General features: G+C 35.3%; 2 protein-coding genes across 2 annotated transcripts in view; one reads left to right on the top strand and one right to left on the bottom strand.

Annotated features, from left to right (window-relative positions):
* The window catches only part of LOC111515926 (UDP-glucosyltransferase 2), a 31,981-nt gene extending 11,840 nt beyond the window's left edge, over positions 1-20,141 (bottom strand). The window contains exons 1-2 of the mRNA XM_074180352.1: positions 19,889-20,141; positions 12,001-12,804 (exon numbers count right to left, since the gene is read on the bottom strand). Of these exons, the coding sequence (XP_074036453.1) occupies positions 12,001-12,804; positions 19,889-20,126 (1,042 nt within the window). The 5' untranslated portion in view covers positions 20,127-20,141. The remainder of the gene's footprint in view (positions 1-12,000; positions 12,805-19,888) is intronic.
* The window catches only part of LOC111515458 (G-protein coupled receptor dmsr-1), a 380,603-nt gene that overhangs the window by 68,805 nt on the left and 285,087 nt on the right, over positions 1-26,711 (top strand). The gene's annotated exons all lie outside the window — the stretch shown is intronic.

Genomic DNA, 26,711 nt, shown 5'->3' with positions numbered 1-26,711 from the left:
TTCTTTACTTTCACTATCTTGTATTCGTACTTTCTGTTTTCTGTTCTTCAAATAACTTCTGAAAAACGAATGTGCTGTACCCCTTATTCCCAAATCTTCAAGTGTGTCCGGAAGAATGGAATGATCCACGGTATCAAATGCCTTGGCTAGGTCTAGGAATACACCAATCGACGAAATTCCTTTATCTAGAAAGTCATAAATATTGTTTGACACAATGGCAATTGCGTCTTGCGTGGATTTTTCCTCACGAAAACCGTACTGAGAATTTGACAAAAGTTTATATTTTGAAAGAAATTTATTAAGCCTAACTTTCACAACTTTTTCTAATAACTTGGCTAAGCAAGGAATAAGGGATATTGGTCTGTAATTTGTCACTTAGTTAGTTAGTTTGACAATCGATAGTTTGAAAGTTTCAGGAAAGTGGTAGTACAATGGCGTCGCACATTAAAACCAATGTTTCTGCAGTTATACCATCATGTCCAGGTAATTTTTTGAATTTCAATTCATTTATTATGTTTTTCACTTCAATCGGGTCTGTGGGATTGACAATAATCTTATATCATGAACGTTTTTATTATATTATTGTTATTTACATGTCTCTTTTCAGTTCATGTTATCACTTACTTTTAGTGATTTTACTATTGTGATTTCATTTATATGTTATTTATATTTCGCACAAGGCTTTGTCAATAAGAATTCATTCTTCAGACAATAGGAGAGAGGACTGGATCCTGAGGGAGAAGGAAATATAAAGAGCAGATAGTTGTTGGTTCACAGATGGATCAAAAACACCTCGCGGTTCTGGTGCAGGTGTTTTCAGTCGCAGACCCAGGACAGAGTTATCTACCTGCCTAGGAACTAATGCGACTGTATTTCAAGCGGAAATCTACGCTATTGAATTGTGTGCGGAGAGATTAGATATATGCAACCTCACACACAAGTCAATAAAAATATTCTCGAACAGTCAAGCGGCGTTGGAAGCTCTTGGCTCTCACCGAGCAAAGTTTAAATTGGTAGCAAACTGCCAAAAAAGACTCTCCTCGATACGAAGACTAAACAGATTGTCTCTGTTCTGGATTGCTGGCCATACTGGCCTGGAAGGCAATGAAGCTGCTGACTCTCTTGCAAAGGAGGGTGCTGCAAGCGGCTTCATTTGGACCAGAATCTGTCATTGGCATCGCTTTGGGCTTTGCCGAACAAACACTTAACACCTGGATGGCAAGAAGAGTTATGGACTCCTGGCAGAATCTTCCTGGATTAGCTTATTCACCATTCGAAGCTTGATACCAAACAGTTGTTGGACTACAGTAGGGATGAACTACGATGTCTAACAGGCCTTCTTACACTTCACTGTCATTTGAATCATCACATGCAGAGACTTGGACTGTCGGAAGACAGTGTGTGTCGCCTCTGTTTGGAAAATGTTGAAACTGCAGAGCATATACTTTGTGCCTGCTCCGCAGGGGGCCTAATCAGGTTCGTTGAATTCAGCAGATCCGTACTCTCACCATCTGACCTGAAAGACCACTCACCATACAAACTAATCGGCTTCGTTAAGAAGCTGGGTTCATTTGGATGAGTGTGAATAGGTGTGAGCCACAATAAACCCTTATGGGTTGCGGTGGAGGGTCGAATAGACCCACTCACCTCAGACCTACCTACCTACCTTCAGACAATAAGTATATTTTGAATTGAATTGGGTTAATGAAACTGTTATATGAAAAATCTATGGAGGTCTGTTGAGAAAATGAGGTGAATTTTATTTTTTCTGATTTATTTATTCATCAAATTCTATTTCGTCCTCTTCAAAGTAGTCCCTCTCAAATATGATACACTTGAGTCAGCGTTTTTTCCAATCCACGAAACAGTCTTCTCATGGGTCTATCCAATATAGGGGCCAAATCTGGTGAATATGGAGGCTGATGTATGACGACGGTGTTGTTTTTGACAAACAAAATACGAATAATCAACGACTAATGGGCAGGTGCATTAAAGTGATGAATTGTTTTATAATACCGGACGTTTTCTTCGTATTGCTTCTCGCAAGCCGCACATAACTTTAACAGAATACTCGTCATTGACTGTACTTCCAGGATTGAGAATTATAAAAATATTACGAATTGAAATTGATTAGGGAGAAATTAGCCTTGAAAGAAGTATTACGGCAATACAAAAATTCACAAAACGAAATTTCATACTGTTAGGGTACCTTCCTGTCGAATTTATTGGGTTACAAAAGAAGTAAGGGCAGGACCGTAATTTGAAATTGTTGTTAAGTGATGATGGTGGTTATTTCGAATGAAACGCCATCAGAAAATCAAATGGATTGTGAATTCATGGCTTTATCAATATCTGTAATGAAAAAAGACAGGTCCTTATTTTAAAAAAAGTTGATGGGGGCCATGTTGATAAGAAACGTTTTATGGAATATTTATTATTAGGTACATCGTCATAGTAGGTACACTTCGGATACAATAACATTTTTTTTCTATTTTTTGATATTCGAAAAACACCATTTTTGGTTTTTCCCGTATAACTCGAGAAAGGCAGGATTCACCGTAAATTTTCTTCGACCATTGTATTGTTCCCAATGACAGTTACCTTTCAAACACGCTCTTATCAGCTTCACGTGTATGTATGTATGTATGTTTGTTTGTTTGCTTGTAACTCTCAAGCTCAGTATATGTATTTGACAGAATTATCGACATTATTGCTTGATCTATTCGCTTGATCTATTCATTGATATAATTCGAACTCACTTTACATGTATTTCTTCATTTGAGAGCATTTTTCTTATTAACACACGCGCCTGCTGCCTTATTTGTAACCCAACTTTGCGCGCCTGCTGCATTGGATTTGGTAGCTGATTTTCAGACTCTTTTTCCTAAATCGAAAAATATCGACGGTCATTTTTCTAAACAATATACGGCTGATTGATCCCAAATTTTATATAAAATAAATATACACGGTGTAACTGAATAAGTGTAAAACATTTGAGGAGGTGATTGCTCATCGAAAAAAAGATAGGATCTTCCATATAAAGAAGCTTCATTGGAGCATCCCTCATTAAGATACAGTCCCTTAAAGGGGGTACATAAAATTTGTATAACAATTTTTTTCACAAGCACTGAAAAAGTTACAATATTGGAATTAACCTGACGTTTTGTACTACCAAAAAGACACTTAGCCAGTAATTTGTTTGGTTTACCCCATGGTTGCAAGGGGTGGAAAACGCAACCCCTAAAATTTATTTCCAATGTAACTTTTTGTCTCATTATTTGTTTACCATTAAAAAAATTATTTCCGACAGCCTGTTTCATTATTAACAAAAAATGTGATTTGGGTGTTTTGCCCAAAATAAACCAGTTCGCAGCAAAACATTATTTTACGAACAACTACAGAGATACATCGTCATAAATGCGAACTGGATCTATTGTTATTTTGTAATTAGTACCTGCATTTAAGGGTAATAAACAAAACTAATTTATCAATAACAAAACACGCAACATGTAGAAATCATAGTAAATGTTCAATATTGCTACCTTCAGACATTACGCATGCGTCTAGACGTCGGCGCATTGAGCCACGTATTCGCTCAAATATTTCTGATTTGCATATGTTCCAGTTAAATGCTGACGTGCTACTTGACTAAAATGGCGGGGAGTCCCATCATGCATAGAAAACATATCCTTTCTGACGCCCAAAGGAACTTTTTCCAGCAGTACTGGATGCACTTCTCTTACTCACCATTTGATCGAGGAGGTAGAAAATGAAGCCCAATTGAATCATCACCAATAACTCCGAGCCACACGTTAAGAGAAAACTGTTCTTGTCGGTTAGTTTTGACAATATCGTGAGGGTTTTCATCAACCCATATGTGGAAATTATGAAAATTAATAATCTTGTCCCGAGAAAAACAAAATTCGTCTGTGAATGCTATCGTCTTCAGAAAGTCGCAATTTCTTCTGATCATTTCCAGCATCCAATTGCAAAATTCAAGACGGTTCGGAAAGTCTCGCGGTAACAGTGCCTGTACTCGTTGCAGATGGTAAGGGTATAAGAGTTGTTCCTTTAAAATTCGAAATACCGTTATATGATCAACATTTAACTGGAAAGCGTTCTTTCTAGTACTTGTAGCAGGTTGTTATTCAATCAGATTAAGTACTGCTTCCTCAAGCTGTGGTATTCGTACTTCTCGATGGCGACCACAATCCTGCGTTCTTTTGTCGGATGAATCATATTCTCGCCGTAATCGTTGATGAAGTCGATCAAATATTCTATGTGAAGGATGCTGCCGTTGAGGATACATTTCAGCATATCTTCTAGAAGCTTCTAACCCATGCCCCGGCGACAGACCGTAAACGTAATGCATATCAGTCATTTCCACATTTGTGTATGGCATTTTATTAACAAGTGAATTATCAAAGTAATAGTAACTGACAGCGTCATACCAATTCAATTGTCACTATCGCTAATAGCGACCTACTAGATGTATCTCTGTAGTTGTTCCTAAAATAATTTTTTGCTGCGAACTGGTTCATTTTGGGCAAAAAACCCAGGAGACATTTTTTGTTTAGAATGAAACAGTCTATCGGAGATACATTTTCAAATGGTGAACAATTGATAAGACAGAAAGTTACATTGGAAATAAATTTTAAGAGTTGCGTTTTCCACCCCTTACAACCATGGGGTTAACCAAATAAATCACTGGCTAAGTGTCTTTTTGGTAGTACAAAACTTCAGGTCAATTCCAATATTATATCTTTTTTAGTGCTTGTGAAAAAAATTGTTATACAAATTTTATGTACCCCCTTTAAGGGGCTGTATCTTAACAAGGGATACTCCAATGAATTTTTTTTATATGAATGATCCTATCTTTTTTTCGATGAGAAATCACCTCCTCGAATGTTTTATACTTATTTAGTTACACTCTGTAGTTTAAATAGTCCAAAAAACACGCTTTTATAGCACAGGAAACTAAAGAATGAAAAATAAATATAGTCTAAAAAACTAAAAAACCCGCTTTCAAAGAACATCGAACTGAAAAGTCAAAAAAAATTCATAATAAGCTTAAAAGAATAACGAACGGAAAGTACTAGTATTCTGGAATGTCAAATGCACTGAAGACATCAATACCGAATAATAACAAAGAATACAATCTCACAACTATTGATTTGGGCAATGGTGAAATAATTTTTGAACATATTTTATATCAAGAGTATAATCAACTGATAATAAATTGTCCAACTTTAGTCTTATCAATATGGTAGATCTAGGAAGAATTGTTGGTTCGTTGAAAAATGAAAGTAGTCCCGATGAAATTTGTGTAGAACTTCTGAAGAAGTGTTTCAGTGTCATTTGTAATTCATTGTTGAACATTATCAACAGTTCTTTAGAGGAAGGTGAAGTACCAACTGAATTAAAATCATCTACTGTTATACCTATACCAAAAGGGTCAAATACAAACCAAGCTATTCGATTGAGACCAATAAACATATTTTACTCTCACTTTGTCTTTCGAGCATTCTCTCAAATTCGAGGAATTTAGAATACACATCACTTTTGTGTTTTATGAAATACACACAGCGATATGAGGTGTTTCCATCTTTGAACAGAACGAAGTAATCAGCTCCACCAATGGATGTACAAGGCATTTTTCCACTTACATCGGAATGTATATATTCTCCGTTCATTGATACTGGCTTTGAATGGTTTTCGAGATTGCTTCCCAAATTGGCAGGATTCGTAGAACAAACCTTCTGTACTAGCTATTTTCAGTCCTGGGATTCGACCTTCATCAGCCATTTCCTTCAAAGTTTGGAAATTAACGTGGCCATGCCATAACATAACTGAATTGAGTATGCTTGCTACATTGGCTTGGCTTCATTTAGGGTTTTCAAATAACATTTTGAAGCAATGATTATACTGTTTTCTGCCAGCTGCCACTAACTTTGTAGAATTATAAATTTCGATCTTATCATTTTTTAAAATAACCTTCAAATTTTTCTCAGTCACAGCTCCCACTGAGAATAGAGTTTTCTTCAGATTTGGCACATAAAAGGTATTTTGTAAAGTACATGATAACTTTTCCTTTCCTAACACAGCTTCCACTTCTATTGAACCAATTCCTTCTGCATATACAGAAGAATTATCTCCGAGCTGAATTGATACTCAAGGATTTATTGGATGGAGCTCTGTGAACCATTCTTTGTGAAATGTCATGTGCTTTGATGCTGCACTGTCCGCCAACCAAGCATTATCGTAGCCTTCAATTTCGAAATTTTTCCACTCGGCACTCAAGGCTTGATGTTTGAATTTCCACTGATGATTTTTCAGTTGTCGGTTATCTTTGTTTTTATTAGCTGACCTGTACCTGCACTCGGACTTATAGTGACCTTTCTTGTGGCAATAAAAACATTCAACATTCTTCTTTTGCTGAAGATTCGAACGATTAGCATGGCTACTAGAGGAGTCGTATCTATCTGAATGATGCGAATTTGGTTTTGCTGCTACAAATGCTGTTGCGGCTTCGTCATTTTGGGATAGACTCATTTCTTCCTTCAGCAAACGAGCCGTCAGGTTATTGAACGTTTGTTTGGTTTCATCATAGGAATCCCACGCTGTGATGAAGGATCAATATTTGGCAGGAAGAGTTCCCAAAACTTTAGCTATTTTGTCGATATTGGAAATCTGTTCACCTACGTCAGCAAGAGCTTGTGCCATTGATTCGATTTTGCTAATGTGCTGAGCAATACTATCAATTTCGGACATTCTATAGTTGAAAAACTTCTGTTTCAGCATCACCTTATTAACTGACGACCTTTGTTCATGGATGATTTTTAGTCGACTCCACATTTCTGGTGCTGTTTTACAACTCATCACTGTCTGTAATTGATCGAACTCCATTGCTGTTGAAATGATAAGCATGGCCTTCGCATTGGATTTTTCCCATTCTTTCTTTTCCTTTTCATCATCTGTGGTTGCAGGCTTTTGTTTCTGTCTGTCAACCAGGTTCGGAAGTCCTTCGGCGTTGAAGATAATTTGCATCTGATACTTCCACAGGTGGAAATTAGTTCCATCAAACTTTTGGATGTGAAGAGACCTCAGCTTGTCCATCTTTACTCACTTTCTTGGCTTGTTAGAACCAGAAGTATAACTCGATGTGACAGTGACACTTTTCCGCAAAATAAACTTGTGCAAAACTTATCTACAGAATTTTTCAGAACAAAGTTACGTGTACTGGGCCCATAACCTTTTGGATTTAGCAGAAATACAAAAGTTTTGCAATTGAAAAATCAGTTGAAACTGCTTCTCAAACTTCTTGTTTTATTATCTTTTGTTTAATAAATAACTTATCGTTTCTATGAAAACATAAGACATATTACAATGAGTCATAAAACAAAAACAAAAGTGAAATAATACACAGAGTGAACAAAGCTGTTTTCCAATAGAGACCAATAAACATGATTAATGCTACAGCTAAAGTATTGAATGGGCTGTATATGAAAACATAGTGGATTATTTGGAGAATAATAGGGTCCTTCGTAAGTATCAATCGGGTTTTCGGAGGAAACAAAGTTGTGAAACTGCGTTATAATGTGTTTTAACAGATTGAAAGAAAGGTACGGAAATGGATCAGTATACTATTGCAGTACTTCTTGACCTTAAAAAAGCATTTGAAACTGTAGATAGATGCAGACTGATGAGAAAGATTCAAAGCGTAGGTATTGGTTGAATAGCACTAAACTGGATCATGAATTATCTGAGCAAAAGACAGCAAAGGTTGAAACTAGAGGAAGTTTATTCGGATAAAATGCAAAGTAATATGGGTGTGCCCCAAGGGTCTATTTTGGGACCATTGTTATTCATCACATATTTGAATGACATTCTTACTATAGCAGAAGAATGTGGAATTCACTTATTTGCCGACGATACCCTACTGTACTTTATTAGTGTAGATGTACATGAGTGTGTTGATACTATAAACATAAGTCTTGAAAGGGTGTATAGATATTGCTCTGCAAATCTGCTGAAGTTAAACGTAAATAAAACAAAATGGATGTTATTAGGGAAACATAAAAATCATAATGATGAAAACCTACTTCTACGATTGAATGACGGTAATATAGATAAGGTAAACTAATTCGTCTACTTGGGTGTAACTATTGACAGCGACTTGAAATTTAAGGAACATGCCAATCAAGTTATCAAAGCAATAGCTTACAAAATCAACTATTTAAGAAGATCTTCTCCATATATTAGCCAGTGGTCTAAATTATTAGTCTACAACTCCATAATCCTTCCACATTTGAATTATTGTTCTACCATTCTGTTTTTCCTCAATCAAAATGAAATAAACATATTAAAAAAGATGCAGAATCGTGCTATGAGAATAATATTACAATGTTCAAGGATAACACCCATATCAAATATGTTGCAAATCCTTCAATGGTTACCAGTGAAGAAACTCTCCGAGTACCAAACACTGATTTTTATTTTTAAAGTCAAAATTGGATATTCACCTGTATATCTACAGAATAAATTAACTTATGTTAAAAGTTGAAAGAAATAAAAAAATAGTACACATAATTCTTTATTTTATAAAGGAGTAGATTGTTTCAATTACCTACCTCAAGAAATTGAAGATGGTGGTTCGATAAATATATTCAAAAGACGATTCAAGGACTTCTTAATGAAAATATAGTATATTCCTATGCATGACTTTCTTATGTAACTTTTTATTTAAACATATGTATTTTTAATCAGAATGTTTGTATTTTTTCATGTTGATATAATGTCACATAATGTGACAATGTATTTACTATCGTAAATGAATTAGTTTCCCAATTAAATAAAGATACTGCGTACGTGGTCATGTTAGATGTAGCCTGGGAATTCTAGGTCTAATTGGAACCACAAATGTGCGGTTGGCTCCTGTTATTGACTCCATGCGTTTGTGTTGTTTCCTGCTTTCGGCAAACAAGTGTTGCCCATCTACACACTTGGCTGCACCGCGCTGATGAGGCCAATAGTCAGAAACACGTGTCCGCGGTTTGCCCCCCTTTTTGGAGTGTTGTGTCCGCGTATCGTTTCATTTTTGATTTGTATCATGCATACTCGATAAAATCTCTATCCCTACTATACTGGTAAAATGGTGTTTGTTACGTGTTCGGTAGTAGAATGTCCTTAAACGCTCTATTACCTAGTATTCAACTGTTCAACTTTTTTACCTGGAATCTTCTTCTTAATTAACCTCTTCTTCCCATTAAGTAATTTAAAGTAGATTTAACATTTTCATACCTTCACGGGGAGAAGAGGTTGATAAAGAAGAAGAAGAACTCAGGTGAAAAAGCAACAACAAGAGTTGAATAGTAGGTAATAGAGCGTTTGAGAACATTCTACTACCGAACACGTAACAAACACCATTTCACCAGTATAGTAGGGATCGGTTCGAGTAGGGTCAACCGACTTCCGAACACGTAACAGCGCACCTACATAATGACAAATGAGATTTTGTCGAAACGTTGCTGAGATTCAAGATAATATCACATAGCGGGGTCTCTCAGTTGAAAAATCAAAACTCTGCTCTGGTTTGCCAAGCTTTCGCTTCTAATGGGAAGCTTCTTCAGGGCAGTAAAAATGAGTTAAAAACAATAAATTGAACATATAAACTGACGGAAAAGGTTAAACATGTACAAGATTATTGGAAAAAAAAATCTCATACATGTTTAACCTTTTTCGTCAGTTTATATAATCAATTCATTGTTTTAATTCATTTTAACTGCCCTGAAGAAGCTTCCATTAGAAGCGAAAGCTTGGCAAAGAAGAGCAGAGTTTTGATTTCTTTTGATTTTCTGACTGAGAGACCCCGTTAATCTCTTTTGCTGTACATTTCTCCAGTGGCTAAGATTATTCACTTTATATATATATATATATATATATATATATATATATATATATATATATGTTAACTCGAAGATTCTCACGGATAAAGTATGATGAGCTGTTTTCTCGGGTTTCGCTCCGTGTTCTGTGTATTTTCTCCCCATAAGGATTATTTTCACAACGTTTCGGCAAAGTCTCATTTGCCATCTTCTGGTGAAGTCTAGTTGAAAAAACCAGACATCACCAGAAGATGGCAAATGAGACTTTGCCGAAACGTTGTGAAAATAATCCTTATGGGGAGAAAATACACAGAACACGGAGCGAAACCCGAGAAAACAGCTCATCATATATATATATATATATATATATATATATATATATATATATATATATATATATATATATATATATATATACATCGGAAAAGTCTAGGGATATTTTTAAAAATGGCAATAATTTTTTTTCAGATCGCTTTAGGGAAAAAAAGTTGACGGGTGATTATTAAACGAATGTAACTTACAACAAAATTCATTAAATGGTCAAAAATACTGAGTGCGCATATAAGCAAAACTAAAAAAAATATGGCTCTTCTTTGGCACCCCGAAAAAAAAACATAATACAAAAAAAATTGGAATCAGTACAAAGTATGGCCTCCACGCTGGTTCATCACGGCCCTACATCTATCGTGCATCGACAAAATGATATTGTCAATGTCTTGTTGAGGTACATTTGCCCATTCAGCGATTAAAAGCTCTCTCAATTGAAACGTTGTGTGAATGTTTCCCATATGCGGAGTAATTCTTCTTTGAAGCATGTCCCACACATGCTCGATGGGATTCAGGTCCGGTGATTGTGCTGGCCATGGCAATATATCAACTCCTTCATTGGTGAGTCAGTCAGTCACTAGACGCGCGGACGAGCATTATCGTGCATTAGGTGGAAGTTTTCACCAACAGCACCAGCAAACGGACGGAGGATAGGTAGAAGAATGGTGTCGAGGTACTGTCGAGCTGTGAGGGAGCGATTTGGAAAAACGAGATCGGTTCTGCCGCCGATCATGATTCCGCCCCATAGCATTACTGTACCACCTCTGTATGTGTGGACTTCCTGGACGTGTCTCAAACGTTCATTATTTCCAGGTCGTCTCCACAGTCTTACACGACGAGAATCTGGATGAAATCCAAATCTGGATTCGTCTGTAAACAAAACTGTGGCCCAATCATTTGCATCCCAGTTTTGATGTTCTTGACACCACTCTAATCTTCTACCGCGATTGCCTCTCGACAAAGGTGGACATCTAAGTGGCCTTCTGTTGTGGAGATCTGCTTCATGCAGTCGATTTCTGACAGTATCACGACCAATGGTTACCTGGTGCGTCTGCTGCAACACGTTACCCAACTCAGGTGCTGTGATTGTCGGTTGTCTTCTTGCGGTTAAGACCAACAATCGGTCTTGAACTGCAGTTGTAGCGCGTCCTCGCCCTGGATGTTGTTCGGCTGGACTGCCAGTTTCACGGAAACGCCACCACAATCGACTGATAACACTTTGGGAGATCCCCAAACGAAGAGCTACATCATTTTGTCGCATGCCACCTTGAAGAAGCCCTACAGCTCTATTCATCTCAGTCAATGGTAAGTGATGGCGTTCCATGTTAAAGCACAATATTTCCAGTTTAATTGCTGAGCAAGAACTGCATAGAATGTACAAACTCGACACTTTCAGATTATTCATTTTAGCCGAAAACCTAAAGTTTGTAAAAAACTTAATAAAAGATTAGTTACCGTTTTTGCAGGCTTTGTTCAACCCATAGAAATCTACAGGGTGGTCGAGTGTACCAATTTAATCGAAATTAAACGACCTCATGCATTTATTTTTATGATATTTAGTATTTTATGAAAATATCCCTAGACTTTTCCGGTGTGTGTATATATATATATATATATATATATATATATATATATATATATATATATATATATGTATATATATATATATATATATATATATATATATATATATATATATATTTGATTGTCTTCGTATCTGTTACGGTATAGAATATAGCAACGTTACCACATGTATAGTAATAATCGCTGATGAAAATTGAATCCTTACCAAGTACTTCCTGTTGTGGCAGCCAGTTTGAAATCATTACATTTCTGGGTAATCCATCAAGATCACGTTCATATTTCCACAATATTTTTTGTTTCATTTTCGAAAACACATTCAGTATAACTTCTTTTTGTTGGAAAGTCAAATCACAGCTTCTCAAAATAGATCCCAAGGAAAAAACAATCACACCTTCTGAAGCATTTTCCATGAATTGCTTGATTTTTATAGGTAATGGTTTTAAAGAACCCACATGATGTCCTCCTATATATTTAATACTTGGTTGGAGTGGCAGTGGATCATGGATACTGATATGTGAAACGACGAACATCAAACTTGCATTATATACTATGTTTTCGAGATTAGGAGAATCAGGAAATGTTGCTTTCAATAAGGCGTTCTGTTTAGGAATTGATTTGAACTCGGCGTATGTAACACAAAGTATATTAACAAATAAATTCTTCAACCTCTCCAAGAAGTTCATTTGGGAACCAAGAGTCGTTAGAAAATTTGGAATATACGAAGAATAAGTTGGATTCGCAATCAGATGGCTGTTGAAAATTGATACGGGTCCTGTTGCAAAATACACCAGAGGACAGTTGAAACGATGAGCAAATATTGCCAGCGCTTCGTTCCAAAAATGTTCCATTATAACTAGATCAAACTTCTCACCAGAGTTAAGGAGATTTTGTACGTTTTGATTCCTCAACACTACCTCAGTATATGTTTCACCAAGCGTTGACACAAATTCCATTACATTCCAGTAGTTCATCTTCCTAAGGCTCGTTAACTTTTCGTTATTTAGGAATCCTGAAAAAAAAGTAAATGTTATTCAGGTGAATTTGAATTCAATATTGAGTTGAGTAAATGGCAAGCCTTGATGTGAGACGGTGTCAATGTAGTGATGATCATACAGTTCTGAGGTGACTCTTGGTGTGTACTGAGTGCAGCCACATTCCGTTGCGTATTTCTGATATGTACCGCTCTTGGTGGAATTGAATTTGTCACTTGAATACTTTCCGTGAAAGTATTTATAGAAAAACCAATCTCCAACCTTTCCTTGATGTTCCAGACTATCAAGGTTGTAAATGATGTTCGCGTCTCCAATTAGGCGGTTGGTTTTTTTCTGGGTGGATTTCAGTAGTTTCAGAGTATGTTTAGGGCCGAAGCTTCATAGATGAAGAAGTCAGTCGCTCATTTTCAATTGTATAAAGATCTCAGGAATTATACAAACCAAGCAATAAAAAGGGAGAAAAGGGCATACTTTTTGTATCAGTTTGAGAATTCCGATTCAAAAAAGCTGTGGCAAACACTGAGAACAAATAACTTCTTGAAAAACAAAAATCAAGAAATTCCTGAAAATCTAAAGAAGCCAAGTGAAATTAATAAATTTTTAATAAATTCCATTCCAAATGTTGCTCCACCTGAATATCTTATGAATTTTTACAGCACCAACAATATTATTTCTTCCACTTTTTAATTCAAAGAAGTCAATGACACTTTTGTATATGACAGCATTTGTAAAATTAATTCCAATGCAATGGGCTGTGATGGGCTGAATGTTGAACTTATCAAACTTTGTTGTCCTCTAATTGTGCCATATATTACACACATCATAAATTTCTGCCTTTCAACGGGTGTTGTCCCTACTGTTTGGAAAAGAGCAGTGGTTCAAGTTCTATCCAAGAAACAAAATCCTTCAGAATACAAGGATCTTAGAGGAATAAGTATCCTACCCATGCTTTCCAAGATTCTAGAAAGATCCATTGAAGTAGAGATAAGACAGCATTTAGCCGACCACTCACTATTGCCTGTTGTTCAATCTGGTTTTCGTAAAGGCTGCAGCTGTACGACAGCCTTACTTAATATAGTCGATGATATCATTGCCTCAATGGATAAAGGTCTGTGTGCAATATTGGTACTGCTGAATTTCAGCAGAGCATTTGACACTATTAACTTCAAATTACTGCTTAATATTTTGCACTATATAGGTTTTTCAGAATTGGCTGTTGGCCTTATACAAAATTATTTAGACAATCGTAAACAGTGTGTAAAAATTGAATCAAAGCAGTGCGAATACATGACATTGAACTCGGGGGTGCCTCAAAGTTCAATCCTGGGCCCTTTACTTTTTTCTGTGTATACCATCAATTTAATAAAATCCTTAGAACAATGTAAGATTCATGCCTATGCTGATGATACACAGATTTATCACACTTTTCCTCCGCAGTTAGCAGATGATGCTTCTGAAATAATTAATAGGGAACTGGCGACGTTCATTAATTTTGCTTCTGAACATTGTTTACTAATAAATTGTGCTAAATCTAAAGTAATGTTATTTGGTTCTATGTATAATCGGGCTAGATTTCAGTTTCCTATTAATATAGAAATTAATTATGAATCGATCCCTGTTAATGAAGAAGCTAAAAACCTAGGCATTATCATAGAGGCAGACCTAAGATTCGAAAAACATGTTAATTAATTGATTCGACGGGCATATGGTTCACTAAAACTGATTTATGGAAACAGGCATTTAATTCCTCGAAAAATCAAAATGAAACTGTGCGAAACATTAGTTTTGTCACATTTCAATTTCGCTGACTCTGTCTATGGTCCGAACTTAACAACTATTTGCAAAAATAAAATTCAAAAAGTGCAGAATTTGTGTTTGAGGCTAATATACGGCGTGAGGAAAAATCAGAGAATATCACATAAATTAATTGAGATTGGATGGTTGAATATGGAAAATAGAAGAGTTCATCATGCGGTCACTTTATATTACAAAATTATTTTATCTAAAATTCCTTCATATTTGTACAACAAAATATCTTTCAGGACAGACATACATAATTTAAATCTACGATTTAAAGGATTATTATCCCCACCTAAATTCAAAACTGAAATGTTGTTCAGACGATCTTTCACCTACCAAATTTATAATTTATATAATTTTGTTCCTGAAAGTTTGAAGAACCTCAGTATTACTTGCTTCAGATCAGAATATAAAAATAATTTATCCAAAACACAAGTCTAGATACCCCTCTGCCCCGCTGCCAAACCAACAAACATAACGATTTTCGTCACTTATCACTCATTTCTCTCATTATCTATTTGTCAATTACATGTACAAACGCATATGAATTTTTCGACGCACTGTATTAGGGTTAAGTGGAAGAACATTTTCGTAGTAAAACTATCGTTTGTCTGCAGAAAATGAACTTCGCCCTTTATTTTCAGAAATGTTTTTATTTTTTGCATACAATGTTAAAATCTATATGTATATTATTTGAAAATAATAAAGACCTTTATTATTATTATTATTATTAAGAATAACTAATAGGACATGTCCTTATATAAAAATGAAAAATAGCTATACAAACATGTTTCTGGACCAAAAGGTATATAATAAAAAGAAAAGAAAGACAAATACTAAAAAATAAAATAATGCACTTGAAGTATATAAATTCGTGTGAACAAGATTGATTATGTTGTGATACACTCTGGTGATTTATAGTGACTGGATATGTTTACTGATCCACTTTTTGAATACATAAGTGGTATTAGATTGCTTGATGTCTTGTGGTAGCTTATTGAACTCATGGAGTCCTTTTTAGAATAGCGATTTTATTGAGTTTGCCATTTTCCAATTAGGGAGATGAAACATATTATTTCCTCTAGTAGTATAGTTATGTATTTGAGATTTAATCGCAGTAAATTCACTTAGATAATCTGGACGTAGCTTATGTAATATCTAATAAATAAAAATCAATGTTGATTAATAAAATCTGTTTTCCACCGATACCCACTGCAAACAATCTAACATCGCTGCAATGCTGGTAAAACGATTACACTTCAAAGCGTGGGAGCCCACGATGCAAAATGGGGATTTACTCGAGCTTCATTGAGACATATTAGGTTGCAAAGCTTAGATGATAAGAAGAAAAAAATGTTATATAAGATACACCTACCTTTTCATCGGTGGGGGAAGCGGCTATAGATTTTTAAATATGTAAAAAAATACTGTTGCATGAACATACTCGAGCGCGTCAGATATTAATAGCATCAATCTCCGACGTATTTTTAATAATGTTGGTATGTTAATCTGATCGTTTGCATGATGTGGGTGGTTGTACGTAAGGGTTGAAAGTGAAAAAAAAATTCAATCGAGCGCGTCAGATTTTCTAAGGGGGTGTTAAGTGCAACAAAAAAAGTTCCCATTCAATGATCTCTGACGATTTCGATCTGACGCAAACTCGCGGCCATTATTATAATGTGCAAAAAAAAATCGTCATCTTGAAATACTCAAGCGCGTCAGATTAGGATATATATGGTTCATCTTTATGTTTTAGACGTGCTGTCTCATAATCTGACGATTATCTAGAGGGATTCGCCTAATCTGATGAAAACAATATTTTTTTTAAAATCATTTTCAATTCATCGAACTCAATCAATTGAAGAGCTCAGGAAATAGCATGCAAATAAATGAGTGCATGTTTTTCAAGTAGAATAGTTGTATTTATAAGAAAATAATATTAAAAAAATTCTCAAAAAAATTCAATTTTTTATAATCAATTGATTAATTAACGAAGAAAAGAGAAATTAAACTTTCTATGTACTTAACCACTTTTATTTGTAATTAACGTTACTGCAGTTTTGTCCTATAAGGACATTTTCAAACTTATATATTGTATAAGTTTGAAAATGTCTGTAAAAGACGAAACTGCAGTAACGTTAGTTACAAATAAAAGTGGTAAAAAACATAGGAAGTTCAATTTCTCTTTTCTTCATTATTATTTTCTACCACGTAATAACGGCTACATCCATGAATTAATTATTCATCATCTTCATCTTCATCACGAACGAGTCTCTGTGATCAGCTGTGATGGCGTCATGGCAACAGAATTTAGAGTGGGGACGGAGTGAGAGAGTAATAGATAGAGAATAGAGGAGAGAGTATGGAGCTCCGCCCCTAAACATACCCTGAAACTGCTGGATTCTACCCAGAAAAGAGCCACCCGCTTGATTGGAGACACGAACACCACTTGCAACCCCTATAGTCTGGAACATCGAAGAAAGGTTGGAGATTTGTCTCTCTTCTATATATATTTTCACGGAAAGTGTACAAGTGACTTGGAACATATCAGACATACGCTACGGACTGTAGCAGCTCATCGTTTTGAAGTTCAACTCAGTACACCTCGAACGTAACTGTTTAAAAACTCTTTCATTTGGAGAACTGCGTTTATGTTAAATGACCTCGGTTACTTCGGCAATAAAGTTCAGCAATATTTGGTATTATCTATTATCTTTCCCGAAACAGTGAAAAATATATTTTGAAGGCATAATAAATATTTGAAATGTGGAAAATAGTGGAAACTAAATGAAAAGTTCGAGCAGGGGGTGGTATACTTCTGTCAACATTTCAATCAGACACCATGCCACCTTGATATTTTGTTATAGTGTTAACAAAAAAAAGAAGAAGAAGAAGAAGGAGAATATATTTATTGAAATAGGTAATCCTAATACACAATATTATATAAAACATATTACTAACATAGAAATTGAAAATAATTATATAAAAAAACTCAAAATGTAGATATAGTTCAAAATTGAAAATAAAAATTTTCAGTTTGAAAAATCAAGACATATGCTATCAAAAATACATTTCAATATGAGTGCAGCTCCAATGCAATGATAAAAAGCAGAAAATAACATACAAATACTATATTTATTAATATTATCTTACCGAGTATTATTCTATCTAGCATTATGGATGGATTTCAATAACTGTTTTTGAAAAATACTTAATGATGAACTAGATTTAGTTTCATTTGGTAACTTATTGTATGCATCAAACCCTTTGAAAAATAAAGAATTCATGGCTCTTCTCCTATTTGTTTTACATAAATGCAAATTAGTATGATTTCTTGTGGCATATTTGTGCACTTCTGAATTTGAACTAACAAATTCAGAAAAATATGAAGGTGATAAGTTATTCAGAATTTTATATATAAATGTCATAGTTAAGTAATACAACCGTAAAGAAACTGGTAGCCACCGCAAAGTTTATAACATAATTCCGATTTCAGTGAATCTATTCACTTTTAGAACAATTCAGATACCGCTATTTTGAAGTTTTTGTAATTGGGATGTTCGATTTAGAATAATTAAGAAAATAATAGAAGAACAGTAATCAAAATGTGGTTGGATAATCGCATTGTACACAGAAATTTTAGAGTGGATAAATTACCATAAATTCTTGCGAAGAAATATATTTTTTTAAGATATTTTTTTACATATATAATCGAGATGATTGCCAAAAAGTAATAAATTATCTAACTGGAATACAAGATATTTGATACATGACACAATTTCAATGTTTTTATTATCGATTTGTAGATTTATTTCATTTAAATCAAGGTTGTTCTATTTATATTTTGTTGTAATAATCATTCCTTTAGTTTTCATTTTATTCAGTTTCAATTTATTTGCCATGAGGTACTCATTTACATCCTCATTGAGATGAGTGGTGTAAGCTTTCACGTGACGTCACATATTAGCGAATTTTATTAACTGTATTATGGTGGTGGTATCTGTATCTGTAGAGTGTGAAGGGTGGGTGTAAGCCCACAGTACTTAGGCCACTTGTGTACATCCTCCCGAGGAGTTGTCCTCCTAGGTCATCGTCCATCCTGTCCTTTCCAGGAAGGTGGACAGGTCACTGGGAGACATCTCCTTTATATCGGCAGGTGTAGGCCAAGACTCGCCGAACACATACCTGACAGTCTCATCTTCCTGTTCACACATCCTCCATAGAGGTGTGTCCACCAGCCCCATATTATGGAGGAGTTTCCTTAGTTAACAGTGACCAGTCAGAAATCCTAGTGTTAGGCGTAGATTTTTCCTGGTCATTGCCAAATATTTCTTCGGCGCCAGCTTCCCAGGGTCACCCAAGGTGATCCTGGCAAGATTACATCCTTTGGTTTCGTCCCATCTCTTTAAGGATTGAGCATGAGTGTAACACTTGACTAGTTCCGCAACTGTCGAAGTCATCAGGCCGTGGGTGCCACTGGGTCCTAAAATTCTTAGTCTGGCCACTTCCTTGGCTGAAAAGTCGGCAATGCGATCACATTTATTCCTGCCGTGCCCTTTAATCCACCTCAGGATAATGTTATTATCTACTGAGGCTTTGGCTAAATCTTGGTGACACTCTAGTACTAGCCCTGAGGTTATACGTTGTCTGTTCAAGGCTAATAGGGCTTGTCTGCTGTCACTGCAGATTGTTATGTTTTTGCCAGAAATTTCTTTCTTGGTTAATTCTTTTGTGGCGATTGTGGTAGTGGTAATCTAGTAATTTAAGTGAGGAATTGACAAACAGAGGATTCACTATATTTTTGTTATTATTGTTATAAACTCCCTCAGTCATTGCAAATAGAATTATTACTTTTATGAGAAGTTGAATATTTTAATAGGTTTTGAATCCGGTTTTTAACTGGCCAACAAAAATTGGTGGTGCTTCCCCTTTTTGTTAAAAATCATTTATTTTTCTCTTTAATTAGTTGCACCCACAATTTAGTGCAAACCACTGACCTAGTCAGGCATTTTAGTGGTGTTTTGATTTTCGGGAACCCTATTGTAATTTCATTATCTCGTTCAATAACATCGCGTAGCAAAATCCGGCTTACTAAAATTCCCCATGAAATATTGTCAACCACTTTTTGAAAAAATATTCAACGTTGTTTATATCAAATACTGGAAAATCAATTGACAGTTATGCAAAGACCCTTCAAACATGGTTACTGATATTTTTTTCAACTTCGAATGGAAAAAAATCTTTTGAATCATTCACTTGTATACAACTCCGTATAGAAAAGATATTTTTTCACCAACTCACCTGCTAGTGATGTTTTCACTTCTTCCACCGAAATATCTCGAAGGTTTTTGATGGGTTCCTTTTGGGGAAATGCATTGATGAAAGTTATTTCGTGTCCTCTTTGGGCTAATTCTTTCATTAAGATGAATCCAGGAGTAAAATGGCTCTTGGAACAAACTGGAAAAACCGCTAAAATTTTGGCAGCATGATGAACGGTCAAAGTCGTACATAAAAATATAATTCCGCTTATCAAATACATTGTGAATCTGAACTGGGCAAGTCGAGTCAGGTTAAATATCCACTACTTGTAGCATAATTGATATTACAATATTTTTTACGAGGGAGATTGTAATAGTTTGGAGAGGAAATTTAGCCACGCTGATATCTTTTTTGAAAATATAGAAATTATTCGGAAACCTGTATAAATTATATCTACTTTTCGAATGGGAGTGGATTACCAGTTGTCGTTTTTATACGGATGTCATCAAAAATTCAAATTGAATATGCGATTATTGGTCCCTTATGTTCCTATAGACATTTTGACCATCCATTCAAGATCATTCCAAGCACTTTTTATATGGATTTTTTTGTAGGGTTGCAGGCAAGTTTTGACGGCTACTTGAAGCAAACTGTTTGTTTTTATCATGTTTTTGATGATGCTAACTACCTTCCTCGGAACAAATGAATTGGTAAATGTTTCTATCAATGACAGTCATTCTGAGGAAGATAATTTTGATCGGGGGTGGTTATGAATTTTTTTTCTAATATTTGAAGATAGAGCTATGAATTTGGATGATGATTTTTGTTTCATTTCTTTCATTTACAGTTTTGTCAGCATTGTTGATATGCACTTTCTACAAAAAAACTCATTCTGATTGAAGTCATGCCTTTCTGCCAAAATGTCGCTCATTTTTTTAAAAATAAGGATGAAAAGACTTGGAATTTATTAGAGAAAATAGAAACAAAACTTCAATGTTGGATATATCAAGAGTATACAAGTTTATGTGTGATTCTTGTCAAAACTCTGTATTGGGCTAACGGAAAGAAACTTTTTCCGGAGAATAAAAGAACATATGAGTAGTTTTCTGGAAGTGACGGCAATTTCATATTTGTAAAATATATTTTAACAGGGGGTGTGAGTTCAACCACGACTATGAAGGTTTGAGATGCTTAGAAATCAATGAAATAAAAAAATTTGATAAGTTACTGAATGATTAAATATAAGTTCTTTTTTTTCTGAATTTGTTTCCCAATGTGAAATGGGTAATGAGTTTTACATGCCCATTTGATGAGTTGGTGAAATTTTCTTTCATGATGTTCGAATTTCAAATCAGTTTCAACTCAAAGTGAGGTAGAAATATCAGTCTTCAAATAAGTTGGAGGTTATGTTTATCAAATTGTTATTATATAAAGTAAAATTCAGAGTATAATTCAGTCAGTATGGATACTTGGGAACACATGAAAAACACTTGAACACTTGAGGAAGCCATTATATGTGTAACGATTTCGAAAACTGTTCTGTCAAAATCACTCAGTGAAGTGGTAACTATCAAAACTGTGTGCAGAACATTTCCATCAATTCTAGTTTTCTGATGAAATTGTGATACTTTGAAGGATAACTGGCTATTTTATGAACATTCAAGTAGAGTTGTTGTATTAGGAGAAAGTACAAATCCTGAGCGATGCCCATGCGACGGTTTTTGGTCAGAATTCAGCAATTTCGAAACGAACTTCGCTGCCACATGCTTCATGCCCAAAATTTTCGAAAATGACACAAGCCAATCGATATGGTGACATCCTCAGCAAGTTATCTGATTTTCTGATAGATTCGGCCGTTACTCGATGAAGATCCATAGTATTTCCATAAACTATTCGCTACTTAAACGTATATATCCCGTGAAATTGCAACTTTCAAATAATTTTTGAACAGCTCACGTGTAAAAAATTATACAATGGATAATTTTCATATTTGACCCAAGATGATGACAAATAGTCTCTCTTGCTTGAAGTTCATATCTGCTATGAACAGAATAATCATTGAGTCCTGATGCTGTTTATAAACACAGCCACAATGACCAACTAGAACCAGCTCTCTCCTTTCGAATTTGTGAATTTTGGCAACTAGTTTAGGATCCACTGGTAGTTGGAACCGTCCACAAGTAGTGTTTTTGGATCCATAGTTGATACCTTTGATGTGTTATTAAAGTTAAATAATAATTATTGTTTTGGTATTGATATTGATAATTAAGGTACCATTTTGTTATTACAGGTACCTAGCTATTGTAGGTGCCAAAAGCACATTGACGATATTATTGTATATTCAAGGATTCGTTTGTTAAAATGGGTCAGTTTACTTTTACTTTTCGGTTTATCAAACCGAAACCGGTTGTTACGAAAGAAAATCTTAGTAGGAATTAGACGGAAGTTATTTTATTTAACCTATATTCAATACGAGTTTCTACAAAATGAATAGGTCGTCAATCATCACATGAATCAATGATTCTGAGAAGATTACTTCAATATTATTTACCTTTCGGCAAAGAAACGATGGGATACATCAGTTGTACAACTAAATTGTATTCATATCATCTCTAATGTATGACTAGAAGTTGAAATTAAACTCTCTCTTCATGAAAAATAAGCAGAGATAGACTCGTTGGAATGGTTCAGATCATTTCTCTTGAAATGCTAACTTGCTTGATGGATTGGTCCTAAAGAAGAGTGTTGCGGTTCTATTATTTGCGAGAGGTGTTCCAATTCTATATTTTACATCGATATCTGTAAAACTGCTCAGTAAACTACTGATCGTGTGAATCAGTTACATTTCCTTCACAGTGGTTATCCTCAACCACACGATCATAGAAATATTGTGGTTTTAATTAGTTCGAAAGAAAATACTAACAACTACTAACAAATCGAGTTTGTTGAGGTGATGCTTTTTCTCTCATGAATCCGTCTTCTTTGGAATCTACTGCAGGTTAGGTTGGGTTAGGTTGGGTTAGGTCCAAAGTGAGTAGGTCTATTCGACCTACTCGAGGGTTTATTTTGGCTCACACCTAGCACAAAGTATGTGCTCTGCTGTTCCATCATTTTCCAAACAGAGGCGACACACACTGTCTTCCGACAGTCCGAGTCTCTGCATATGATTATTCAAATGACAGTGACCTATAAGAAGGCCTGTTAGACATCGTAGTTCATCCCTACTGTAGTCCAACAACTGTTTGGTATCAAGTTTCGAAGGATGAATAAACGCCTTGGAGTGAGCCAATCCTGAAAGATTCTGCCAGAAGTCTATAAATCTTCTTGCCATCCAGGTGTTCAATCTTTGTCTGGCAAAGCCTAAAGCGATGAAACTGCTTGCAGCAACCTCCATTGCAAAATCTACTGAACAAGGCTTTCTTAGATGGTACAATTCAAAGCCAAGTATTAGTATCGACTGCCGAACAAGATGTGTCTCCTGTCTTTCACAGAAGCTTCCACTGTGAGGAAATTTGATGTAACGGGAGCTCAAAGATGAAGCATTCATAACTCAACACCAGTTATTGCTGTTTCACCTCGCCAAAAGTCCCAAAAGGGGTGCTAGGCTGAACCACGAATGCTTTATACTGGACTCATCTTCGTTTTGTGAAGAGAAATTCGTTTTCATTGGGGAAAAAACACAAGCAGTACAGAAAAATCCTTTGGGCGCTCTGAAAGCGATGTCTGTGCGGAAGTAGCAATTCACATTGAGTTTGAATAGCTGGAGAATGAATCTATTTGGATAAACGTTCTCAGGGAGTTTATTCCACATAAACGCAGTTTTCCAGATGAAAGAGTTCTCAAACAGTGAAGTTAGAGGTGTACTGAGTTGAACTTCAAAAAACGATGAGCAGCCACAGTCTGTCGCGTATTTTTTGTATGTACTCTTTGTGGCTCTTGGTGGAAACACATGTACCAAGTTACTTGAACACTTCCCGTGAAAGTATCTTTAGAAGAGAGACAAATCTCCAACCTTCCTTCGATGTTCCAGGCTATCAAGTTTGCACGTCATGTTACCGTCGCCAATCAGGCGGATGGCTCTTCTCTGGTTGGAATCCAGTAATTTCAGGGTATGTTTTGGGGAGGAGCTCCATGCATGAGAACAATACTGTGTACAGTTTTCTGTTTCGGAACAGTGTTCCAAGATTTTGAGAAGCAGCCTTTATGATTCCAGCGACATGATTGTGCCAAGACACACTGGTGTCCATTTCAACCCCCAACAAACAAATCGAAGTGGAATTGTCTTTCCTGTCATTATCATATTCGTTTCGAAGACATTGTTTTGTTGGAGAACTGATGCCTGTGTTTCCGTGGAATTGAATTGAACCCGGTTACTTTCACCTCAATTCGGAATCACCTTCAGATCTTCATGAAATTATGCAACCACCTGCTGCCAGTGAAGATGTGCCTCCTTAGCCGATGTCCTGGAATCCAAATGGAATGACGAGACAAGTGTCCTGCTATTAAATTAATATATCGGATTCTCAGTATTTTCCAATGAGTTCAATAATCAAATGAGGGTTGGAGAGAACATGGATCAGTGGGGAACACTACCGTTGATGATGAAAGCATTAGAGAGATATCCGTCGATGACCACTTGTAGGAAACGTTCTTTCAGGAAGCTGGAGAGCCTGCACAAAAATGATCCGACAAGCTATACCATCGAAGTTTATCCAGCAAACCCTCATGCCAAACACTGTCAAAGGCCTTAGAAATATCGAGCGCAACAGCTCCTCCATATTTTTCGATTGTCTTAATGCAAATATAGGTGACATACGATAGAAGGTCGCCTGTTGATCTTCGTTTCTGAAAGTCATATTGACGATCGTTCAAGTTATTGAAGCCTTCCAAATATCAAAGGTTTCGGTAGTTTACGACTGTAATTGTATGTATGTATGCATGTATGTACATTCATACCTTCGAATACATTTCAATTCAGCAAAGCATGCATGATATAGCCTAGCACCACTGGTGGTACTATTGCGGTACCACCAGTGATGGTACTCACTTAGATCGAAGTGTTGGATCATGTATTTTTTCTCTCTGGACTCTAGTATTATCTGTTTGTTTACAGCCTTGTTTCTTTCTGAGAATCATGGATTGAGTTTTCTGTTGATCCCAAAATAGTGTTTTTCTTAGTGTGTTTTTCTTATATCTTCTCAGAATATAATGAAAATATTTCATAGAGCTCTATGGTACTTAAGTACGAGTAGTTGCTTTTATCCACTATGCGAAACGTTATTTTAATTTCGAACTGAACCTTGTAGTCAAATAGGTTAGGCTGTAAAATTCCTCGTTATGACACTCATTTGGTTGAGTCGTGAATGAAATGTAAATCACTTCGTTAAAATTTTCATGTCTTATCACTAATAACAGGCTCATCACATATAGGAAACTACCGGTAAAATTTGTTTGGGACATTAAAGAAATGTTTCTTTTCCCAAGTATTCAGAAAACTTTCATTCATGTCTAGATAGTAATAATTTAATTCGAAAAACGTTCTGTTTTTCTTAGTAGCAGTTATCTAATGAACATGAATGACTGAATATTACGGTTACGAACCGCGTATTTATGCTGTCAGGTAGTTCGGAGTACTACTATCTTTATGTGGATTGAGTAATTTGTCGGTAACATTCATTAATTTTTTCCCACTTACTGTCCTGCTATTTGCTATCATGCACATCTTAGAATGGGATTCCATACACCCACGGTTGGACATATTCGATCCTATTTCAATAGAGCGAACTTCTAATGGCAAATTTTGGTTCAATACAAATTGCGAGCAATATGTCGCCTCTAAAAATTTCACCTACCGGTGTGGCGCAAAAATTCCAGTGACGAAAACCGAACTAGGTTTGTTAATGCTCGCAACAGCTGCAAACTTAGGATAAATGAAAGCAAAGAACTTCACAATGAGAGAATTAGGGATGAACTGCTTGCCAATCCCAACGGGTCTAGATCCTTCTGGTCGGTAGCTGAAGCTGTCGATTAGAACTTTACAAAATCCACAATTCCATCACTAACACAAGCAATTGCAACAACAGCAATGAAATAAATATGGTTTAAAAAAACTAAAAAACACGCTTTTGAAAAACATCGAACTAAAAAGTTAAAAATATTTTTTTTAAATAAGCTTAAAACAATAACGAACGTTCGTTATTGTTTTGAGCTCATTTAAAAAAAATAATTTTTAACTTTTTAACGAACGTTCGTTATTGTTAGCTTGAGCTAATTTGAAAAAAATGATTTTCAACTTTTTAGTTCGACGTTCTTCAAAAGCGTGATTTTTAGTTTTTTTAAACTATATTTATTTTCACTTTTTAGTTAGATTTATCGTCAAAAATACTTTTTTTTTGAGTTCTAGTCACTAGTATTATAAATCTTTAACAGACGGCGCACGGCGTAAAATTCCTCTCGAACAACATAATAAAGTTTGAGCATTGGTTTGAGGTCTTAAATTCTATAGTAATAATGAGATGCAGTAAGTCTCCAACAGAGAGCGGACAGTTGTAAAATTTATTTCGGAGTAAAGAGAAAATTTAGAGTAATTATTTCAAAAAACAATTCAGTCTTGATGTTCTGATTTGAAATTTAATCAAAATATTAATGGACTAAAAATATTTTTTCAGTGAATAATTTCATTTTTCAAATCAATCTTTTGATTTGATATGTATGTCAAGCACCTTGATTCTAATTTTTCGATTTTTTGAAATATTTAAATAACTGAATTTTTTAGATGTACAATTTGCAATAAAGTTCTCATTGTTGAAATTCATATTCTGGTTTGCTTTCAAATAATCGAATTAGATTTTGAAATGTACCTTCC

Source organism: Leptinotarsa decemlineata, unplaced genomic scaffold (genome assembly GCF_025532065.1).
Source record: "Leptinotarsa decemlineata unplaced genomic scaffold, Ldec_3_MD MMD2_tig00026294_RagTag_RagTag, whole genome shotgun sequence".
NCBI lineage: Eukaryota > Metazoa > Arthropoda > Insecta > Coleoptera > Chrysomelidae > Leptinotarsa > Leptinotarsa decemlineata.
The sequence above is the reverse complement of the archived record's forward strand: the minus strand, read 5'-3'. Positions and strand labels throughout refer to the sequence as shown.